The sequence below is a fragment of the Canis lupus genome, chromosome 2, assembly GCF_011100685.1.
Source record: "Canis lupus familiaris isolate Mischka breed German Shepherd chromosome 2, alternate assembly UU_Cfam_GSD_1.0, whole genome shotgun sequence".
In the NCBI taxonomy this organism is placed as follows: Eukaryota; Metazoa; Chordata; class Mammalia; order Carnivora; family Canidae; genus Canis; species Canis lupus.
In genome coordinates, this window is record NC_049223.1 from 2,613,885 (window position 1) to 2,634,736 (window position 20,852).

At 38.8% G+C, this 20,852-nt stretch overlaps 1 protein-coding gene across 26 annotated transcripts in view; it reads left to right on the forward strand.

Moving 5' to 3' along the window:
- Positions 1–20,852, forward strand: part of PARD3 (par-3 family cell polarity regulator) — a 650,509-nt gene that overhangs the window by 250,039 nt on the left and 379,618 nt on the right. For all 26 annotated transcript variants that reach the window (XM_038529690.1, XM_038529684.1, XM_038529679.1 and 23 more), the window contains one exon: positions 16,590–16,770. In XM_038529690.1, coding sequence (XP_038385618.1) covers positions 16,590–16,770 — 181 coding nt within the window. The remainder of the gene's footprint in view (positions 1–16,589; positions 16,771–20,852) is intronic.

A 20,852-nucleotide genomic window follows, 5' to 3' on the forward strand; every position in this document is an offset into this window, starting at 1 on the left:
TTCTAATTTCAAGGCATTATGGTCTGAGAATATGCAGGGGACTATCCCAATCTTTTGGTATCGGTTCAGACCCGATTTGTGACCCAGTACGTGGTCTATTCTGGAGAAAGTTCCATGTGCGCTTGAGAAGAATGTGTATTCAGTTGAGTTTGGATGTAAAGTTCTATAGATATCTGTGAAATCCATCTGGTCAAGTGTATCATTTAACACTCTTGTTTCTTTGGAGATGTTGTGTTTAGAAGACCTATCAAGTGTAGAAAGCGCTAGATTGAAGTCACCAAGTGTAAGTGTATTATTATCTGAGTATGTCTTAACTTTGGTTATTAATTGATTGATATATTTGGCAGCTCCCACATTCGGGGCATATATTTTGAGGATTGTTAAGTCCTCTTGTTGGATAGATCCTTTAAGTATGATATAGTGTCCCTCTTCATCTCTCACTACAGTCTTCGGGGTAAATTTTAGTTTATCTGATATAAGGATGGCTACCCCTGCTTTCTTTTGAGGTCCATTTGAATGGTAAATGGTTCTCCAACCTTTTATTTTCAGGCTGTAGGTGTCCTTCTGTGTAAAATGAGTCTCTTGTAGACAGCAAATAGATGGGTCCTGTTTTTTTATCCAGTCTGAAACCCTGCGCCTTTTGATGGGGTCATTAAGCCCGTTCACGTTCAGAGTTACTATTGAAAGATACGAGTTTAGTGTCATCATGATATCTATTCAGTCCTTGTTTTTGTGCATTGTTCCACTCGACTTCTTCTTAAAGGGGAATTTTAAGAGTCCTCCTTAAAATTTCTTGGAGAGCTGTTTGGAGGTCACATATTCTTTCAGTTCATGCCTGTCATGGAAGCTCTTTATTTCTCCTTCTATTCTGAATGAGAGCCTTGCTGGATGAAGTATTCTCGGTTGCATGTTTTTCTCATTGAGGACCCTGAATATATCCTGCCAGCCCTTTCTGACCTGCCAGGTCTCTGTGGAGAGGTCTGCTGTTACCCTAATACTCCTCCCCATAAAAGTCAGGGATTTCTTGTCTCTTGCTGCTTTAAGGATCTTCTCTTATCTTTGGAATTTGCAAGCTTAACTATTAAATGTCGAGGTGTTGAACGGTTTTTACTGATTTTGGGGGGGGGGGATCTCTCTATCTCCTGGATCTGAATGCCTGTTTCCCTTCCCAGATTAGGAAAGTTTTCAGCTATGATTTGTTCAAATACATATTCTGGCCCTCTGGCCCTTCGGTGCCCTCGAGAACCCCAATTAAACGTAGGTTTTTCTTCCTCAGGCTGTCGTTTATTTCCCTTAATCTATCCTCATGGTCTTTTGTTTGTCTCTTTCTTCTTCAATTTCCCTCTTTGACATCAACATGTCTTCTATGTCACTCACTTGTTCTTCCACCTCGTTAACCCTCGTCGTTAGGACTTCTAGTTTGGATTGCATCTCATTCAATTGATTTTTAATTTCTACCTGATTAGATCTAAATTCTGCAGTCATGAAGTCTCTTGAGTCCTTTATACTTTTTTCTAGAGCCACCAGTAGCTGTATAATAGTGCTTCTGAGTTGGCTTTCTGACATTGAATTGTAATCCAAATTTTGTAACTCTGTGGGAGAGAGGACTGTTTCTGATTCTTTCTTTTGAGGTGAGGTTTTCCTTCTAGTCATTTTGCTCAGTGCAGAGTGGCCAAACAAGTTGTTTTGGGAAAAGGAGAAAAAGAGAGGAGCGAAAGAAGGAAAGAAAAGAGGAAAAGAAAAAAAAAGGAAGAAAAGAAGAAAAAGAGAAAGAAAGGGAAAAAACGGGTGGGGGAAGCAAACAGAAATCAAAAAGAAAAACAAAACAAAACAAAACACACGGGTGAGTATCTTCTAATTCTGTATACTTTAAGCCCCTTGACTTCCCCTGGAACTTGTCCGTCTAGGTGGTCTTCTGGGGGAGGGGCCTGTTGTGCTGATTTTCAGGTGTTAGCACTTGGGGGAGCTGCTGTGCCCCTGCCTGGTGCAGGGCTCGGTGGGGGTTGTTTACCCCGTGAGGCCGCAGGAGGAACAGCCCCAGTGGCGGGGCAGCTCTGGAAACCTGGATTCAGCTCCGGCAGGAACTCCATCTGCAGGGCCTGGAGGCTCCGGGGCGGGGCCGCTGATCTGCGCAGCTCGGGGCAGGAGTGTCCTCGCTGTCCTGGGCCCTCCCGGCCTCTGCCTGTCCCGGGGGGAGGCCGGATCCTGGGCTGTGTCCCGGCGCCCTGTGCTCCGGAGCCTGCACTGTTGGATTCACACTCCCGCCCCGCAGCCCCCTCCGCGGAGCCGCCCCCGACCCCCCCCCCAGCTGCTCCCGCCCCGCAGCCCCCTCCGCGGAGCCGCCCCCGACCCCCCCCAGCTGCTCCCGCCCCGCAGCCCCCTCCGCGGAGCCCCCCCCCGCCCCCTCCGAGCTGCTCCGGGTCCCGCCCGCGCTGCAGCCCTTGGGGAGCTCGGCGCACTCTCCTGGGGCGCAGGTGTCTGTCAGTGTCCCCGGGAGCCCGAGGGCATCCCCGCCCTCCTAGGTCCTGCTCCACCTCCCTGGAGCCCCTTTCCGCCCGGGAAGGTCGGTGCAGCTCCTGCGTCTCCGGGACGGGGCTCTCCTGTCCTGGGGACACTCGCCCCGGCCTCAGCCCGGCTCCTCGCGGGCCCCTCCCCCTCGGAGGCCTTTGTTTCTTTATTTCTTTTTCCCCCGTATTCCTACCTTGATAGATGCGCGAACTCTTATCACCGTAGCATTCCAGCTGGTCTCTCTTTAAATCTCAGGCCGAATTGATAGATTTTCAGGTGATTTGAAGGTTATCTAGGTAATTTGGTGGGCACAGGTGACTTGGGGACCCTACTCTTCCGCCGTCTTGCCCCTCCTATCACATTTTTTAAATACAAGTTTTGTGTTACGACTCTTCTAATTGATGTAAAGGAATTCCGTTTCTAGGTTTTAACATTGAATATTTATTTATATAGTAAAATGGGAAGACAGAGCAGAAAAAGTAACAAATACTTTAAGGTAAAAATAAAGAGAATTTGAAGATATTTAGAAGAGATTTATATTCAGCTCATGGATAGCTTTGTGGTATCAGTGATGTAATAGAATTTAAGAAATGTATATTGACATTTAATTAAATATCAGAAGATGTATTTTCGATTCTCTTTTTATTCTATTGGAGCAAGGCTGTGTGAATCTGCTGAAATATCCAGGATTCAGTGCCTGTATGAGTTTTTTTCTGTGGAGAATGTTCATGGCTTTATTATCGTAACAGTGGTCTAAAACCAGTATGTCACACAATTCTTGGCACATACTCAGCCCGGGATATGAAAGAATGTAAATGGAACAAGTGATGAACCATAGCCTTCTGAGCAGGGCCAAAATTGTTTAATCAGAAGTGAAGGTTGTGGTACTATAAGGAAACCAGAGGCCAGAGGGGTCAGGGATTGCAAGAACATGAACTGGCTCTTATTTGGCATTAATCTACTGTTTCCTAGGCTCAGCCTCTTTCAAACATACTTTTGGCTTGAGAGAATAATGAGATCTGGATCATAGAGTGTTGAAAAGTGGAAAGACTATGACATGGGTAATTGGTATCATTCTTTGAACTAACGTATAAGCCATAATCTCTTTCTCTCTTTTTGTAGGCTGTGGAAAAAGCTTGATTTTCTGGGTTTAAGCACAGGGATTAGGTTAGGGAATGATGCCCAGAGAACTTGTAGTACTTTAGCTACTTGTATTAACTTCTCTACACTTTTCAAAGGGATTGCAAAATAGATATAGTAAGGGATATTAATTCAGCATATATTTATTGGGGTACCTTTTAGGCAGGAGCAGAAGATTAATTAAATAGACCCTTTCACAAGAAAATCAAGAACTATTTATGGAATCCTTATCTGTTAAGCGTATTATTGTAAAGATGAATTTATCTGGTTAGTGCCACTTGAACAAATATATGCATGTCTATGCAAGTCATCAGTGGACTAAAAATTAACTTTATTCACATTTTAAAATATTTATCCCTTGTTATTAAAATTATTTTAGTATTGGTGTGAAATAACTAGATCCTACTTGTTCAAATATGTATTGATGTAACCTTTCTGAGAATGTTTTAATATGCCTCCTTTATAGCATTTAAATACTACTTCATGATACTTTCCCAGTTTCTGTGAAACCGTGTTGCCTTGAGTTTACTTAACATTCTTTTGTCAGTTCTTCTCAAATATCTTTAAAAGTGGAATTGAAGGCCAGGAAGAGAAACCTGCAATCTCAGCTTTATTCAGGTTAAGGTCCTGATTTTTGTACATGCTCCACATTTGGACTGAGGTTCTTAACTAGACTCATGGCTACAACTACCACCTACATGCTGTCATTGTTCACTTATATTTCTTTAGCCGTGAACTCCCCTTTGCAAGACAACCTCCCATTTCCAGTTGTCCACTGGGAATTGGGTACTGAATATACGATAGTTTCACCTGAAAATGAAGGCATCATTCTTTCTCCAAAATTCTTTTCCTTGTGCTTGCTCTCTGCCCAGCCACCCAAGCCACAAACCTAGGCATTTTGGGTTGATCCCCTCCTTCATAGTACCAGCCCTAACCATGTACCAAATCCTTTTAAATCAGTTTTGGTTCTGAATTTTTGAAAATTATACATTTTACTTCTCTTTTCATTCCACCGACTTTCCATTAGTCTAGGCCCTCATGTCTTCTTCCTTGTTGGTGTAAAGAGCTGTGTTTACCCTACTAGTCCTTCATAGTCCTTGAAACCTTCAGAGTAAGTGCAAATTAAACTGGTATGCATTCAAGGATGTCCTACAGTTTTCAGGATGAAAGTTCATGCAATTTAACTTAATCCCAGTGCCCTTCATCTTCCTCTGTTGGTAATCTCAGTCTCTTGAAGCTGTCTCAAATAATAATAATAGCTGACATTTATTGACTACTTGCTATTTGTGGGAGCTGTTGTGTGTGCAATTTGTCAGGATTAAGTAAGAAAGGCAACAACCCTATCGGGACTGAGACCCGACCCAGAGTTTTGGACCTGCCCTGGATCATACACCTGCTGAATCACCTCTCTGAGCCTCACTCATTTTGGGGAACCAGTTCAAGACTGGCAGCCTCATGGTAATGGAATGAGTGGAGTGCTCAGCAAACACCAGCATAAACGGGACTCTGATTCCACTGTTCTGGGTCACATACGGGGTCCATTCTTGTGCGTGCAAAGTAAGTGAAAGGAAAGCAAGAGGCTTTGGCTATCCTCAGAATATACTTTCATAAAAATTGAGGTTTCCAAACTCTTTGAACTCGGCTACCTACATCCATTAGATGGTACTAGATTTTAAAAGATTTGCATTACATTTCAGTATTAAAGCTATTTGTGGATTGGAGAAAATGTTTAACTTGCTATTTCTTTTATCTGTCAAATATGAGGTAGAAAGGATTGACATACAATTAGTATTTTTTCTGTGTTCACTTAAAAAAAACATTGCTAAAACAGGTTGTACTAATGAAGAGTTGTTATAAAGAATTTTATTATTTAGTTACTTTTTGAATAAACCTGCCAGTTGATTAAAATGAGCCTAATTTAATCAGCATTGTGTTGCATACTGAAGATAATTTAGGCTAATGTCAAGGACACCTTTATCTCTCCTTTGTAGAAGGTATTGAAATAATGAGTGTAGCAAAAAGGAGTCAGAAAATGTTTGAAGTTTTTCATCTCTGCCTCTGGGTGGGTATTTAAAAATCACACTTATCCTTTTTGCATGCAAATTAATCTGAAAGGCATTTTGTAATGTAACATTATCATTATATTTTACAAAACAAATTCATTGAACTTTGATCTTTTGCTAATATTGGCTTGTGGTTGTCAGAATGAGTAGTGACTTTTTATTATGTATCAGTGTAAACTGAACTTTCATTCAGAACTTTGAACAGAATAGTGGGATTTTTATGCACCTTCATTGGAAAAGAAATCAGTGTTAAACAGCAACTCCCATTTTTTCTTGCTTGCTTTTCTTCATGCCCCTTTTTTTTTTTTTTTCCCCTACATCCCTTTCACTCCCCAGTCTTAATAGAGTCATCTGAATTCCTTTCTTCTTTTACAGCAGTTAAACTCTCCTTTTTCTGATGATGCTCTTAGATGGCAGCTAAGGTATCAGTCGGGGTCTGGTTCAAATCCTGAAGTCAGCAGTTAAGGGATTTCTAACTCCCTAGTGAGTTCCCTATACAAATGCCAAGTTGCCTTGGAAACAAGGCTAGTTATTTGAGTTGGAAATATTATCTTGTCTTTAAATGCCAGAGGGGATCATTTGCTTACCTCTGTTGCCTTCTCTCTAGGTCTAACATTGTGTTGAGATATTTTCTGCCTAAGTACTTCCTAGTACTGATTGATTGACTGGAGCCACAAACAAGTTTTCTTTTCTCCTACTTTTAATTTTAAACATGATTTGAAAAATTTAGAACTAAGGAAGTGATCCTTCAAATTTCTATTTTAGGATGGGAAATTTTCCATTACTGATTGCCAAAAAATAAAGTATTATATATAGTTCACCAGATTTGACTGGCAAGAAATTTTTGTGATGAGTCATTTGTCATATGTTCAACCATGGAATCAGTGATGGCTTGATTAGGCAAAGTATGTGATTGTCTACGTTCTGTGAGATGGTGTTACTTGATGAAAGACTGACTTTGGTTGATTGCCCCTCTGTGCCTGCAAACACCTGGTATAGACTCCAACACTCCAGTGCTCTATGGTACAAGTTGGTAGGGGCAGGGTACAGTAGCAGCCAGAGGCTTACATTGGACTATACCTTTTCTCCGATGTAATAAACATCTGTATCTTGCTAGTTGTATGGTGGGAGGAGGAGCTGGGGGTGGTGTGGGCTTTTTGAGGCAAGGTTTTCATGTCAGTGGAATAGGCCCTTGCTTAATTTACCTGGTGTGTTGAAGAGCTAAACTAAAAAACACCTTCCTAATCAAAGGGCTCAACCTTGCTTTGGTGGACTCACCAAATGGAGGCAAAATCCGGGTGCACAGAAGAGCAGGGCATGAGCTTTTTAAGACTTCATGATCCTGCACAGTGTAATTATGATGCTGTGTTTCTGGGCTGAGGGATCACATCGGCAGCTTCTCATCCTTTAGCTCCCTGGGTCAGGAGTTGGGGGGATCTGAGCATGGTGACAGACTTGGGAACCAAGGGGGCAATAGCATGCCTTTGTGGGACAAAGGTCATTGTGCTCAGTAAATAAAGCTCAAGTAATATCATGATTGATGCTGTGAGTGTTACATTTCAGAGCAAGACATTGAAACGCTATGTGTGTATGGCTTTGGCTTGTCTCATTATGCCCTATTTCCTCCATGATGTTAGACTTTGATCAATAAAACTTTTTTTTTTTTTAAATTTAGATCCCCAATTTCTGGAATATGGCATTCATAGAAGTTTACTCTTGAGGGAGTCTGTCATTTCCCATTCATTAATGCAGCTATTCCTGAATATTTTTCCTGAATAGCTATTTGTGAATCAATATGTTGTACATACTAATAGTGAAGCATTAAATTGTCTACAGATTAAAGCACCTTGTTGTTGATTCTTATTTCCACATCTTACTCACTTTTAGGAGATATGTGTTGGAAGGTTGGCAGAGCGGCAAGGTAGGGAAGGGATCATAGACGAGGGGCAGCTGCTTCTAAAATCTTAAGCTGTAGAGATCGAAGTTGGGGTGGATTTATAGTTGCTCCTCATGGTACAGTGCAGGGCAAGGACTCCTAGCTTCTTGCCATTCCTGGCATAGCCAGTAGGAAAAGTGGCTAGCTTTTAGTGTGCTCCTGTCATTTTAGAGTTAATTTCTAAGCTTTGGGTCTTTTTTTCCCCTCCTGTCAGACAAAATATACTTAATTCTTGAAATGGTGATGAAGTACAGAATTAATCTAGTGAATGTAGCATTTAAAGTTCTTTAATGGCAAGCTTGAGATTCTCCTGTAGTGAGTTAGTTTGCATTGATATAACTTGTATTACTACTATTATAAAACATCCTTGGCTCAAATATATTCTTTTACTATTGTTCTGCTTATTCATCCAGTAAAACAGTAGCTCTTTTTAAATGAGTTTTTTTAATGAACCATGATGGCAAGTAAGGCTCAGAGAATGACTAAGGATCTAGTAGTGTCTCTATGTCATTAAAATAAGTTCAGTCATCAGAAAGCTACAGATGAATTCAGTAGTTTTCCCCATGTCTATATAATAGTTATTATATCATTACATTTGATTCCGAGGATCACATTGCTTCTTTCCCAATTTTAACTACTGTCATCTCTTTGAGAGAAAGCTGTGTGTGTTCATGATAAACATCATAAGAAATGCCACTTCCTCCAATTTGGAGTCAGCCTATCTATGTGTGATTAGCCAATATCAGAGTTATTTTGCTCTATCTTACCGTGCAATCATACTTTTTGTTAACGCTTAAACAGTAGTGTAATGTAATTGTAACTTTATGGAGGGGTACAAATGGAACAGTGACACTTGGTGATGGGGATGGGAGGAAGAGGGTTTACATTATATCTGACAAGTGGGTCAGCTAGCTTATGGCTATGGTATTTGCATATTTTCATTGTGGTTTGTAGTTGATATACTGAAGGCTGTTAGTTGAACATTATTCTTAAATTGGGAATCTAATTAGTTTGAAGGCTCAGTGGGTGATCGAGTGTATCATCCCGAGGGACAGCAGAATTAAATCCCAGCTTGGAAATGTAAGCTGGGGAGTGTCCTAGCTGAATATGTTTCACTGTGATTTCCAGATGAAGCATAATACCTTTTTAGGTATCTGTCATTTTCTTAAAGGATGCTATTAGCTCTTGTGAGACAGGTGACCTTTGACTATTGATAGGTAGGGGTGTGTGATGGTGTTGGTCTCCTTGGTTGTTCAGGTAGCACTGGGCATGTCTTGCCCTCCTCTACATGATATGTTGTTTGAAATGGCACTATTAAATATTTATCTCGGGATGCCTGGGTGGCTCAGCGGTTGGGCATCTGCCTTTGGCTCAGCGCATGATCCCAGAGTTCTGGGATCGAGTTCCACATCGGGCTTCCTGCGTGGAGCCTGCTTCTGCCCCCCCCCCCCCCCTCTGTGTCTTTCATGAATAAATAAATAAAATCTTTAAATAATCTCATTAGATTCCCTTCTTACGTGTAGATTACACACTATGCTAACCCATGTAATCATGGTACTACCTGTTAATTTTCCTTTTATAGATATGCTGTAGATTGTTAAGTATGCTTTATGGGAGACAACTGTAAATGAAAGGTTTTTGTTCCTTGTTTTTTTTTTTAAGAAATGGATGAATTCAGGAACCCATGTGCTTGATGTACTTTAACATGTTTTAAAAAGTACATCCCTGAGTGAAAGGGAGGAAAAAGTGAAGTTACTGGTATGTGTGATCCTAACTGTAGAAATTCACAGATTGACCTGTGAGGGAAAATAGGCAGTTATGGAACATGAGAGTTTAGAGTCATATGTTTTGGAACAGTATCCCTTCAGTCATAAAATACATGTGCCTTTAACCACTTGATTTTTCTTACTAGTTTTTAGAAACTTATTGTACTGTGCTGTAGCCCTCACATTTACACTGCATTTTCTTTTTGTCTCATTTATTCTTTGAGGCACATTTGCCCATGAAATCTTCCTGCCATTGCTCAGAGGTATGTGTTGCATGATGCCCTCATTATTTCAGGGCATCATTATCATCATCATCATCATCATCATCATCCTATTGTGTCAGGAAGCACGTTAAGAAATGTGGCAAACACAAATAACTCCCCACTGAAGGCACAATCAAGTGCATTATCTCTTTTGTGTTTCTTGCTGATTTTGTTTTGATTTTATAAACCAATTGATTCAGTGGAGTCTAGCTTACTCACTGAGGCCACTTATGTTCCATAGGTGAAGAGAGTCTCCCAAGCATCTTTAAGTTCCTTGTGGCTTTTAGTATTTTTCCACATGCTTTGGACCTTCTCCAGGGCTACCAAGAGGGCTGCCTTTCTAAAGAATTACAAGTCTTTATTTCAAACAGTTTGGTATATTAATGTTGAGCATGCAGAGGACATTCTTGAGACCCATTATAATAAGCTTCCTCTGGATGTGTCCAGCCTGTGTAGGAAAGAAATCAACAGAGAAGATGATTCAAGGGCTGTGGCCATGCCATGGCTTCTGAAGCTGTGTGGGGTCTGAGCTAGAGGGTCTTCAGGTCTCACTCAGACAACTACTTAAGTCACCTCCATTTTCCTTTATGAAGACAGAATCTCCAAGATCTTTTGATTATTTTAAAAAACTCTTCTGATTAAGACTGAGTGATGCTATCACCAGAATAGAATTATTTAAAATTATCTTGGTTTCCCTCAGATATGTTCAGAAAATTTTAGGTCTTGGTGTTAAAGTTATGTTAATTTGGTAAGGTGGATTATTACCTTTAGTTAATCAAGAATGAACAGAATCCTATTCAAAGACTCATAGATGATTATAGTGTGCAGCTTCCCAGGGCTTGCGCTGTCAATATGTTAGATGTTCCAGAGGTAGGAGGTTTGGGAGAAAAAGGATCTTTGAAGTTGGATAGATTTGATTTCTAGTACTCAGATTCATTCTGTACTTACTTATAGTTAAATTCTGGTCATATTAATCTTGGAGTCTTAGTTTTCTTTTTTCTGAAATGAAATATAAAGTCTGCTCCATTTTTGTGTGAGGAGTTAAGGAGAGGATGTAAAACCCCTGCAAGAGAAGTTCATTTTGTGGTTATTGTGATGTTCAGTTTTCTAGCAGGGCTTTTCTTTTTCCTTTTCGTTTCGTTTTTTTGTTTCCTTTCTTTTCCTTTCCTTTCCTTTTTTTTGGTAAAGATTTATTTATTGGGTTGCCTGGGTGGCTCAGTCAGTTAAGTGTCTGACTTCGGCTCAGGTCATGATCTTGGGAGTCCTGGGATGAACCTGATCTGGATTTGATCCCAGGACCTTTAGATTATGACTTGAGCTGAAATTAAGAGTTGGCTGCTTAACCGACTGAGCCACTCAGATGCCCCTGTCAAGACTTCTCCTTTCCTCTTCTTGTTCCCCACCCTGCACCTCTCCCCCCCCCCCCCCCCCCCCGCCTCCCCTTATCCTTGGTGTGTGGAAGAGTTTTGGCCTCAGTCTTCAGTTACTCTTGAAACTGGTCCTCAAATTTACAAAAGTGTGTGTCACCCAGCACAATGTAACTTAATAATAGCTAATGGTAAATGTGCACTTGGGTTCTGAAAGCATATATCTTATCTCTTTGTCACAGCAGCTCTAGGAGGGTAGGCAGTGCTGCTCTATTAGTGCCTACTAGTGCCATAACAAGTTACTACAAATTCATGGCTTAAAGTCTCACAGATTTGTTAATTTACAGTTCTGTAGATACAAGTCTGACAGGAGCCTCACTGGGCTCAAATCAAGGTGGAAGCAGAGCTCTGTTCCTTTCTGGAGGTTCTAGGACAGAATCCATTTCTTTGCTTTCCAGAGGCCCCTTACATTCCTTGGCTCATGACTTCCTTTCTTCATTTTCAAAGCCAGCAATGTAGCATCTCTAACCATTGTCAAATTCTCCCTGACCACAGTTGGGAAAGGTTCTCCACTTTTCCAGATTTGTGTAATTAGATGCCCCCTCCCCCAGGATAATTCAGGATAATCTCTCTAGTGTAAGGTCTTTAATCTGAGTCATAGTTTTAAATTCCTTTTGCCATGGAAGGTTAACATCCACGGGTCTTGGGGTTTGGGCATAGACCCCTTGTGGGTCTTTGATTCTGCCTACCACAGCCACCATTCACTGTTTTACGATGAGGACTGTAAGGCTGAGACATGGTAGAGAGGCCAGTGGATTTACCAACACCCATTGACAGAGTAAGATCAGAGCTATTTTTGGATGGAGAGCTGTTTGATTCTGAATCCTATGCTCTTAGATGCTTTGCTACATACAGCTCTGGGCTCTCAGCACATAATTTTACCCATGAAAGGGGCTACCTATTATCCCAGTGGTTTATAAGTGTTTGCATGTGCTGTTTTAAAAACAGCTTAAAGAAAAGAATATGTTTCAAAGAGTTAAGATGATTTGTCCTGATGTGGGTGAGGAATGTATGGCCAAGTTTGGAGTTTATTTGAATGTGGGTTTATCCTAAATTGTGGGTGTTATCCTAAGTTCAGCATGCCTGTTCTCATGGAGATTTGTTGTATGAATGGATCAGAAGAGAGATTAAGTCATAACTATTGAAAGTAAAAATGAACTTTCAAAGATGATCTACTTCATGGACAGCGGAGAAGATTCCATCTGTTAAAATATGAATATGAGTCATGTTTCACAAATTTAAAAGCAGACATTTCCTTTATTTTTGAAGGGCATGATAGAGATTTTTAATATGTGATTTTTTTTTTTTTTGTGAAGGTCTGGTTTTCTTTTGCTGTGTTACTATGTGCATTCTTGTAGAGTAGATTTTCTAAAATTATATACCCTTCCCAATTTAACACAAAATTACTTCATATCTGCACCTGACACTTAAATTTTGGTTTAAAAGAAAGCTGTGGAAATTGTATGTTATTGGCATATTGCAAATCACCAACTGTGATTCTGCCACTGAAATTCAAACAGCATTTGTTCGTGACACAGTCCAGATTTCATAATACTTGTATTTTCTAAAAAATGCTGGAGATAATTATTGAAACTAATATACATGTGTAAGTTCTTCCATGTGTGGCATTTAAATACTTGTTCTTTGTAATTTGCAATCTCCATTCTCATTTTGCAGAAAGGACTAGATTCTTGAAGAGAACCACCCCATTGTAAAAAGCTAATAACAAAACTTGAATTTCATTTGCTTCCAATTAAACACCGAATGTCAGAACTTAGTATCTTCAAAATGCATATTAAGCCATGCACCTTGTGAGAAGTCTGATGATATTAAAATCAAGTGTGGAAATTCAAAATCTCAGTGAAGAGCTTGAGATGGATATTGATAGTTTATCAGGGTTACCAGGGCACCTTGACCTTTAGTTTCATTTCCCAAATTGAAAATTGCCAATTGGATGTTCCTGGATGGATGAGCATTCAGGGGGCAGGATTATTAGATGTTGGCCTATGGGCCAAATTTGGTCCATTGCCTACTTGTAAATAAAGTTTTATTTAAACTTAGTTATGCTCATTTATTTGTATATTGCCACTGGCTATTTTTGTGCTACAGTGGCAGAGTAGAATAGTCGTGACAGAAGCTGCAAGGATTGCACAGCTCCAAAGACATTTACTATTTGGACCCATCAGAAGTTTGCTGACCCCTGATCTAGCAGAATGTCTGTGTTAATAATTCTGGGAGATTTTTGCCAGTCAATGTCAGATAAACAGACTGATTTTTATTTCTGTATATGGAAGCTTCTGTGTGTACATGCAAACACCTTTCTGTTTTTTATAACTGCTAAGGATTTCTTTTCCTACTTATGTTGCTTATTATAAGGTTGAGTGATCCTACTTTAATTTCTTCTTACTACTTAACTTCCCTCCATGTTGTTTAATCAGCTAATTATATATGATGCCACAACACGGTTCTGAGCTTCTTGTTTGTCTTCATGTCTCTATGAATTTATGATGGTTTTCTCTCTTGTCTTATGAGTTGATTGGCAATATATGGAAATAACATTTGTTCAAAATGACAAAACTGTCTACAAAATGAGGATTGTAATTATAAATACTTCTCATGTTCTGTAAATTTATCATACCGTCCTTTAACTGATAGGACTATTAGTATTGGAAATGCTTAGATGGGAGGAAGGTAGGAGTGGGTGTTTTTGGGTTAGACATGTTTCTGCTTCCTTGGAATGCCAAGCTTAGTTTACTAGGCAGAGGGTTGTAGTGTGAATGAATAAGGTGGGCTGTCCCTTAAACTTTATTACTCGGAGATTTTAAAGTGCTGCCATGGTTTAGGTATAAGAAAAAATAGATTGGATTTTAATTCTCATGGTATTTTGTAATGCTAATATGAAGTTCTAATTTTGAGATAATTTTATACTTGAGAAAGGTTGCAAAACTAGCAGAGACTATTTCCACATTCCCTTCATCCACTTCTAATGTAGAATCTGACATAACTCTGGGACAATTATCAAAGATAGGAAACTAGTAACATTGAGTCAATACCGTTAACTAATCTACATCATTTGAATTCTGCCTCTTTTCCACCAATGTCCGTTTTTTAGTCCAGGATCCAGGCAAGAATTTCACATTGCATGCAGTTGTTTCTCCTCTGTCTCTTCTAATTTACACATTTCATCAGCCTTTCTTTTGCTTTCATGACTTTAATATTTTTAAAGAATGTGAGTTATTTTATAGGATGTCCCTTGATTTGGATTTGTCTCATGTTTTCTCGTGGTTAGATTAAAGATACACATTTTTAGCAGGAATACCACAGAAGTAATTTTTTGTTCTCCATGCATTTTTTTCAGAGGGTGATATGACTCATTACTGGTAATGTTAACCTTGGTAAAGTAGTTTCTGCCAAGTTTTTCCCCTGTAAAGACACCATTTTTCTCTTTTTAATTAAAAAATATTTTGTGGGGAGATACTTTGAGATATGCAAATACCCTGTTTCTCGTCATATTTTCACCAGTAATTTTTAGCTTCCATTGGTGGTCTTGCCTACAGCAGTTAGTACTGTGGAGATTGCTTGGTAATGACTTCTGTTTCCATCATTCCTTCTCTCTCTCTTTTTTTAAAAAGATTTATTTATTTATTTATGGTAGAGAGAGAGAGAGAGAGAGAGAGGAGAGGCAGTGACACAGGAGGAGGGAGAAGTAGGCTCCATGCCGGGAGCCTGATGTCGGACTCAATCCCAGGACTCCAGGATCCTGCCCTGGGCCAAAGGCAGGCGCCAAACCGCTGAGCCACCCAAGGATCCCCCCTTCTCTTTTTATTAATGGGAATGCTACAGTATGAAAGAGCTATCCATTTCCACTTTTAATTATTTCTTCAATTATTGATTTGTATCATTATGGACTCAAAATATTTGTTTGTTTTTAGACTAAAATCCAGTTGTATAGTTATTTACTTGTTAATGAGTTGTCACAACTTTGGCCATTGGGAGTTCCTTCTGGTTGGCACCTGATTCCCTTTGATGTGCCTCTTTCAGTTTTGAGTACTCTTTGGTTTTTGTTTGGCATTACAGGTGTTCCAAGCCCATCATATATTTTCTCTGCCCCACCTCTGGAATTAATCATTCTTCTAAGGAGTGCTACTTCATTTATTGGAAAATGGTATCAGAAACCCAAGATCTGAGCACTTGCATTCCTTCATACTGTGTGCGGTTGCTTCTAGGACCTCTCAGTGGGGAGAGCTAAGAATCATATATTCATTAACATTCATACATCCCTTTTTATCTGTCTACCTACCTACCCACTTATAAAAAAAACACATGTTCATATTGATGCCTCTAATTTTAATCTAGTATCACAGTTTTTTTCCTTATTTGTAACTTATGTTTCTGGTAATAAGAATTTAGACTCTCAGTATCCAAAATATTTTTCTTTTTCATTGATTCCTGGGGTGTGTCTCTGTGTATGTGTATATGTATAGTAGTGTGAGGATTTCTAAACTATACACTTGTGAGAAACAAATTTATGTGAAAGTTCTTTTTGTCTATAGCCTTACATTAAACAGTGAACATAGTTTTCCAAAATTATTTAATTCTTTTCTTCCCCGCCAACCTCCCTTTTTTTTTTTTTTCCAATCCTGTTCTTACAATCCTGGGAGACAACCGTATCTTTTATCCTTCTTATATTTCTTATGCATAAATGGGTAGATGTGTATAATTTTTAATACTCCTTCCTCCTATGTGAAAGGTACCTTAAGTCTTTTGTTGTATATGTGATACTATAGATCATATATATGCAATATATACAGAAATGCATTTTCTTTTCCACTTAATATGTCACTTACAAAAAGATTTATTTATTTATTTTTAAGACATTTTATTTATTTATTCATGAAAGACACAAAGAAAGAAGCAGAGACGTAGGCAGAAGAAGCAGGCTCCCCATAAGGATCCCAATGTGGGACTCGATCCCGTATCCCAGAATCATGCCCTGAGCCAAAGGCAGATATTCAACCACTGAGCCACCCAGGCGTCCCTACAAAAAGATTTAAATCTACCCTGACTCCCTTAGTGTTCTGTTATAGAAAACCATTTTATTATTTTTCACCATTAGAATTTTGGATATGAAATGTACAACTTGGAAATATAAAAGTAAAGCATCAAAACTCAGGGGAAGACTATTTCTTTGAATTTTTGCTTCCTTAGACATAATATTCCTGATTGCTTAAATGTCAGTATTTTTCCTCTGTAGATTTATGTCAAATACAGTGTAACTTTTTGGTAGCAATTTTATTTTTTCACTTTATTTTTAATTTAATTTTATTTAAATTCAATTCGTTAATGTCTAGTGTATTCTTAGCTTCAGAGGTAAAGTTCAGTAATTCATCTGTTTGATAGCAATTTTATTTTATTTTATTTTTTATTTTTTTATAGCAATTTTAAATGGCTTTGTTTATAAATGCAAATTTACCTTTCCTTTCTAGCTGGTAGCAGTGTTTGATGAGCAAGATCCACATCATGGAGGTGATGGCACCAGTGCCAGCTCCACAGGTACCCAGAGTCCAGAGATATTTGGCAGTGAGCTTGGCACCAACAATGTTTCAGCCTTTCAGCCTTATCAAGCTACAAGTGAAATTGAGGTCACACCTTCAGTTCTTCGTGCAAGTAAGTGAAAGCTCTTTCTTCTCTGCATGTTTCATCTTAATTTACAGGAATGCCAACTCTTGTTATCCAGCCATGCTCCCGTGAATGGAATTCATTATCTGTTTTTATCAAAAATTGATTAAGTTTAGAACCTGTGCAAATGTCTTTTGCTGGAGAGGTAGGCAAGATTCTTCACATTTTAATATACTGGGCTTACTTTACTTTAGACTAGTAGACTTTTAATTGCTCACTAAAGGTAACTAAGGATAATAGGTAAAGTTACATTCCCTGGTTTTTCTTGCCGTGTTTTTCATCTGAATGCTAGATCAAATAGTAAGTCAAAGGCCTTCACACTGAACCAAAACATAGCGTATCTGATTGATAATCAACTTGGATACAACCATTACTTGAACTTTATCTGAAGAGAAGGTGATGAAGAGACCTCAGCCAGAATTACCATCAGAGATCTGGAAAGCTGCGATTAGGATACCATCAAAAGGAGAGAAAATACAGAAGCCTAGAAATCTGGGTTCATCAAGTACTCAAGTTCTAGGACACTTGCCTGAAGAATTCTGTCAGCCGTTACTGGCAGGTTTACGGAAGAGTGAAGAGCTTTTGCTAAAAATATAGTGTTTACAATTGTGTTTGTAATTGTCTAATCTTATAATTGAGCAGTGTTTAAGAATAAGAAGATCCATTTCAAGAAAACTGTGAGTCAAAAATCATTTATCTTTTAGTCAAACCTATTTAGAAACATTGCAGTCTTTCAAGTTGAATGTGATTTTACTGATAGCAGTAGATCTTCATATACAATAGGTAATAATATAAACAATAGTCTATAATAATATACAAAGTCCCATATAGAATAGTTAGATAGTATTTAGAATATGGTTTATTTATTTGCTTTTAATATTTTGTTAGAGAGAGAGAGAGAGAGAAAGAGAGAGAGAGAAAGAGAGAACATGAACAGGGAGGAGGGCAGAGGGAGAGGGAGAAGCAGACTTTCCACTGAGCTGGGAGCCCAACTCAGGGTTAGATCCCAGTACCAGCTGAAGGCAGGCACTTAAGTGACTGAACCACCTAGTGCCCTGAATATAGTTTATTCTTATAAAATTAGGTTTGATTATACACATATACAAACATATTTTAGACCAATTTTGTAGAAATAGTATTTGATTATATATGCATATGCTCTTTTAAAAATCTTATCTTGGAGTTACTTTGGGTAATGTTTTTCAAAACGTGAGGTGCGTACCATCTGGTATGCAAGGTAGTATGTAAGTGGTACACTAATTACTTTATTGTATACAGCTCAGTTAGCCCATGCTTTAATAATTATCTTCTTTGAATAAACTCCTTTATAAAATGTGGATTGCCTAAATGTGATTTAAAGTAAGTTTTAATTAAATAATAGTACAGGTGTTCAGGTACCTGGTATTTGGCAAGTAGTGTTCTTATGTGAAAAGTTATACTCTTATTGTATATAAATAAATACAGAGCTTTTTTTGGCGTGTTATTATACTAGTTTTTAATTTGTGTTTTATAAAGGATGCACCTTTAATTTAGCTGCACCTTAACAAAGTGTTACAGGAAAGGTAATGCTATCTTTATGTTAAGAATTTGAATTTCATCACTTTGTGTCTTTTGCTCTAGATGCATCAACATTTAACTGACTGAACCACCACCCACATTTGGCTGGTCCTGTGTGTTAAAATTTAAATGCTGTTGTCAACACAAAATATCTCTTTTACCTTGTTTTTATTGAGCAAAGGAATTTATATTTGAAGCACTGTGTTGTAGCCATCAGTGGGAGAATATGTAAATACTACTTTCTAGTTCTGATTTTTATATGCTAAGTTTATTTAGATTTTATGGCTTTGGCAGCCATTGGGTAAGTTTATGGTAAGCATTTACCAAATACAGGGTTTGGTGACTATGTAAAAGTTACCCATTATATACGAGTCCCCTATCTATTAAGATGGTTTTTCATACTATTTTAATACCACTGATTCAGACATAATACAGGGTTGGAGTATGCTGGGCCAAGCATTGTGATACACGATGAGTAAATTGGTAAAGATAGGGGATACTATGAGCACCTGATTAAGGCATCAAGATGGTGGGAAACGATACAAGACAAATGACTCAGGTTCGACCCAGAGGTCAAGCACAAGGTAGGGGAAACAAGAGGAGAGGAAACACAGATTAATAGAGACTTAAGAGATATAACATCCACTTGTAATTTGTGAATCTTGTTTGAATCCTGATTTAAATGAAACAGCAACAAAAGAATAGTAGTCATATCTGATTGGTGAGTTGACCACTGATTATTTGATATTAAGAAATTATTTCTTTTTAGGTTTGCTTGTTATTGAAATTATTTTCTTTTTTTTAATATTTTTTCTTTATTTATTTATGATAGTCACAGAGAGAGAGAGAGAGAGAGAGAGAGAGAGAGAAAGAGAGAGGCAGAGACACAGGCAGAGGGAGAAGCAGGCTCCATGCACCGGGAGCCCGACGTGGGATTCGATCCCGGGTCTCCAGGATCGCGCCCTGGGCCAAAGGCAGGCGCCAAACCACTGCGCCACACAGGGATCCCTGAAATTATTTTCTAAAAAGTCTTTATCTTTTTGTAATACATAATGAAATAGTTATGGTTGGATATGATATATCTGGAATTTGCTTCAAAGTCGACAGGCTGGGATTGGGGAATGGGTAGCTGAGTGGCTATGTGGGGATTCAGTATACTATTCTATTTTTATATGTGTTTAAAATTACTCTTAAGAAAGGTTTGTGTGTATGTGTGTGTGTGTTTAAAGGAAGTACATACATGAGGCACTTATTTAACACTTTTCAAAGTTTACTTAATTCCTGTTTCTCTTGAGCTTTGTTTCATTTAATAGAACTCCGAGTTTTTTTTTTTTTTTAATTTTTATTTATTTATGATAGTCACAGAGAGAGAGAGAGAGAGAGAGAGGCAGAGACACAGGCAGAGGGAGAAGCAGGCTCCATGCACCGGGAGCCCGACGTGGGATCCGATCCCGGGTCTCCAGGATCGCGCCCTGGGCCAAAGGCAGGTGCCAAACCGCTGCGCCACCCAGGGATCCCGAACTCCGAGTTTTAACCTAATGTATTTTTAGGCCTGAATATCTTTTATTGGCCATCTTTTCAAGTTTCTCTGAAACAAAGAAAATACATCCACATAAAATGCAAATATACTGGTGGGTCATTATTAGTACCTAATTGATCAAAGTAGCATAAATATGCAATGTAAAAAAATTTGCCTGTTAACGTGGAAATAAATGAGAACATCCAAATGAGAACAAACTATTTATTTAGAGCTTGCCGTAGCAAGGGTGTGTATTCAGAGCTTGCCATAGCAGGGGACTCAGCTAACATCACTTGTATTTGGCAGGAAGAGAAGTAGGAAGGCTTTATAGTAAAACAAAGGGGAGGCCTTAGATGTGCCCTGACTGGTAGCTGTTGGCATAGAGTAACTGTAGGTCGGCTACCAAGAAGCAGAATATCCTTTGTGATTGGTTAAGGGTGCATGTTTGGCTTTTTCTGCTGTTCCTAAGTTGAAAGCAGACTCAAAGATTAGAGAAGCTGTCAATTATTAATCAGGTCCTAGCTAGTTTGTGCCATAGCAGAGGTTATTGCTTGGGTTCCTGAACTGGTTGCTACAGATAGTCTGATTTCCTGGACTGATTCCTCTAGGTAGCGGATTGGCTCATTAGGTTGGTTTCTGCAGACTGTAGGTTAGATTTTCATTTTTACGTATAAAATGGCTGTTGTTCATTTTTATTTATTTATTTTTTGAGAGAGAGTGTGTGTGACTGGGATGGGGTAGGGGCCGATGGAGGGTGAGGGTAGAGAGAGAGAATCTCTTAATCAGGCTCCATGCTGGGCACTCCATTTCACGACCCTGAAATTGGGATCAGAACTAAAATCGACTGAGCTACCCAGGCACCCCAGAAATTATTTTAATTATAAATGTATCCTTTAAATGGCGTTTTCTCCTCAATTAGTATACCAAGTGTAGAAAAAAATAAATTTTTATAGAATAGGAAATTGTTATCTGACAAATTTCGTTCATGGAAGCG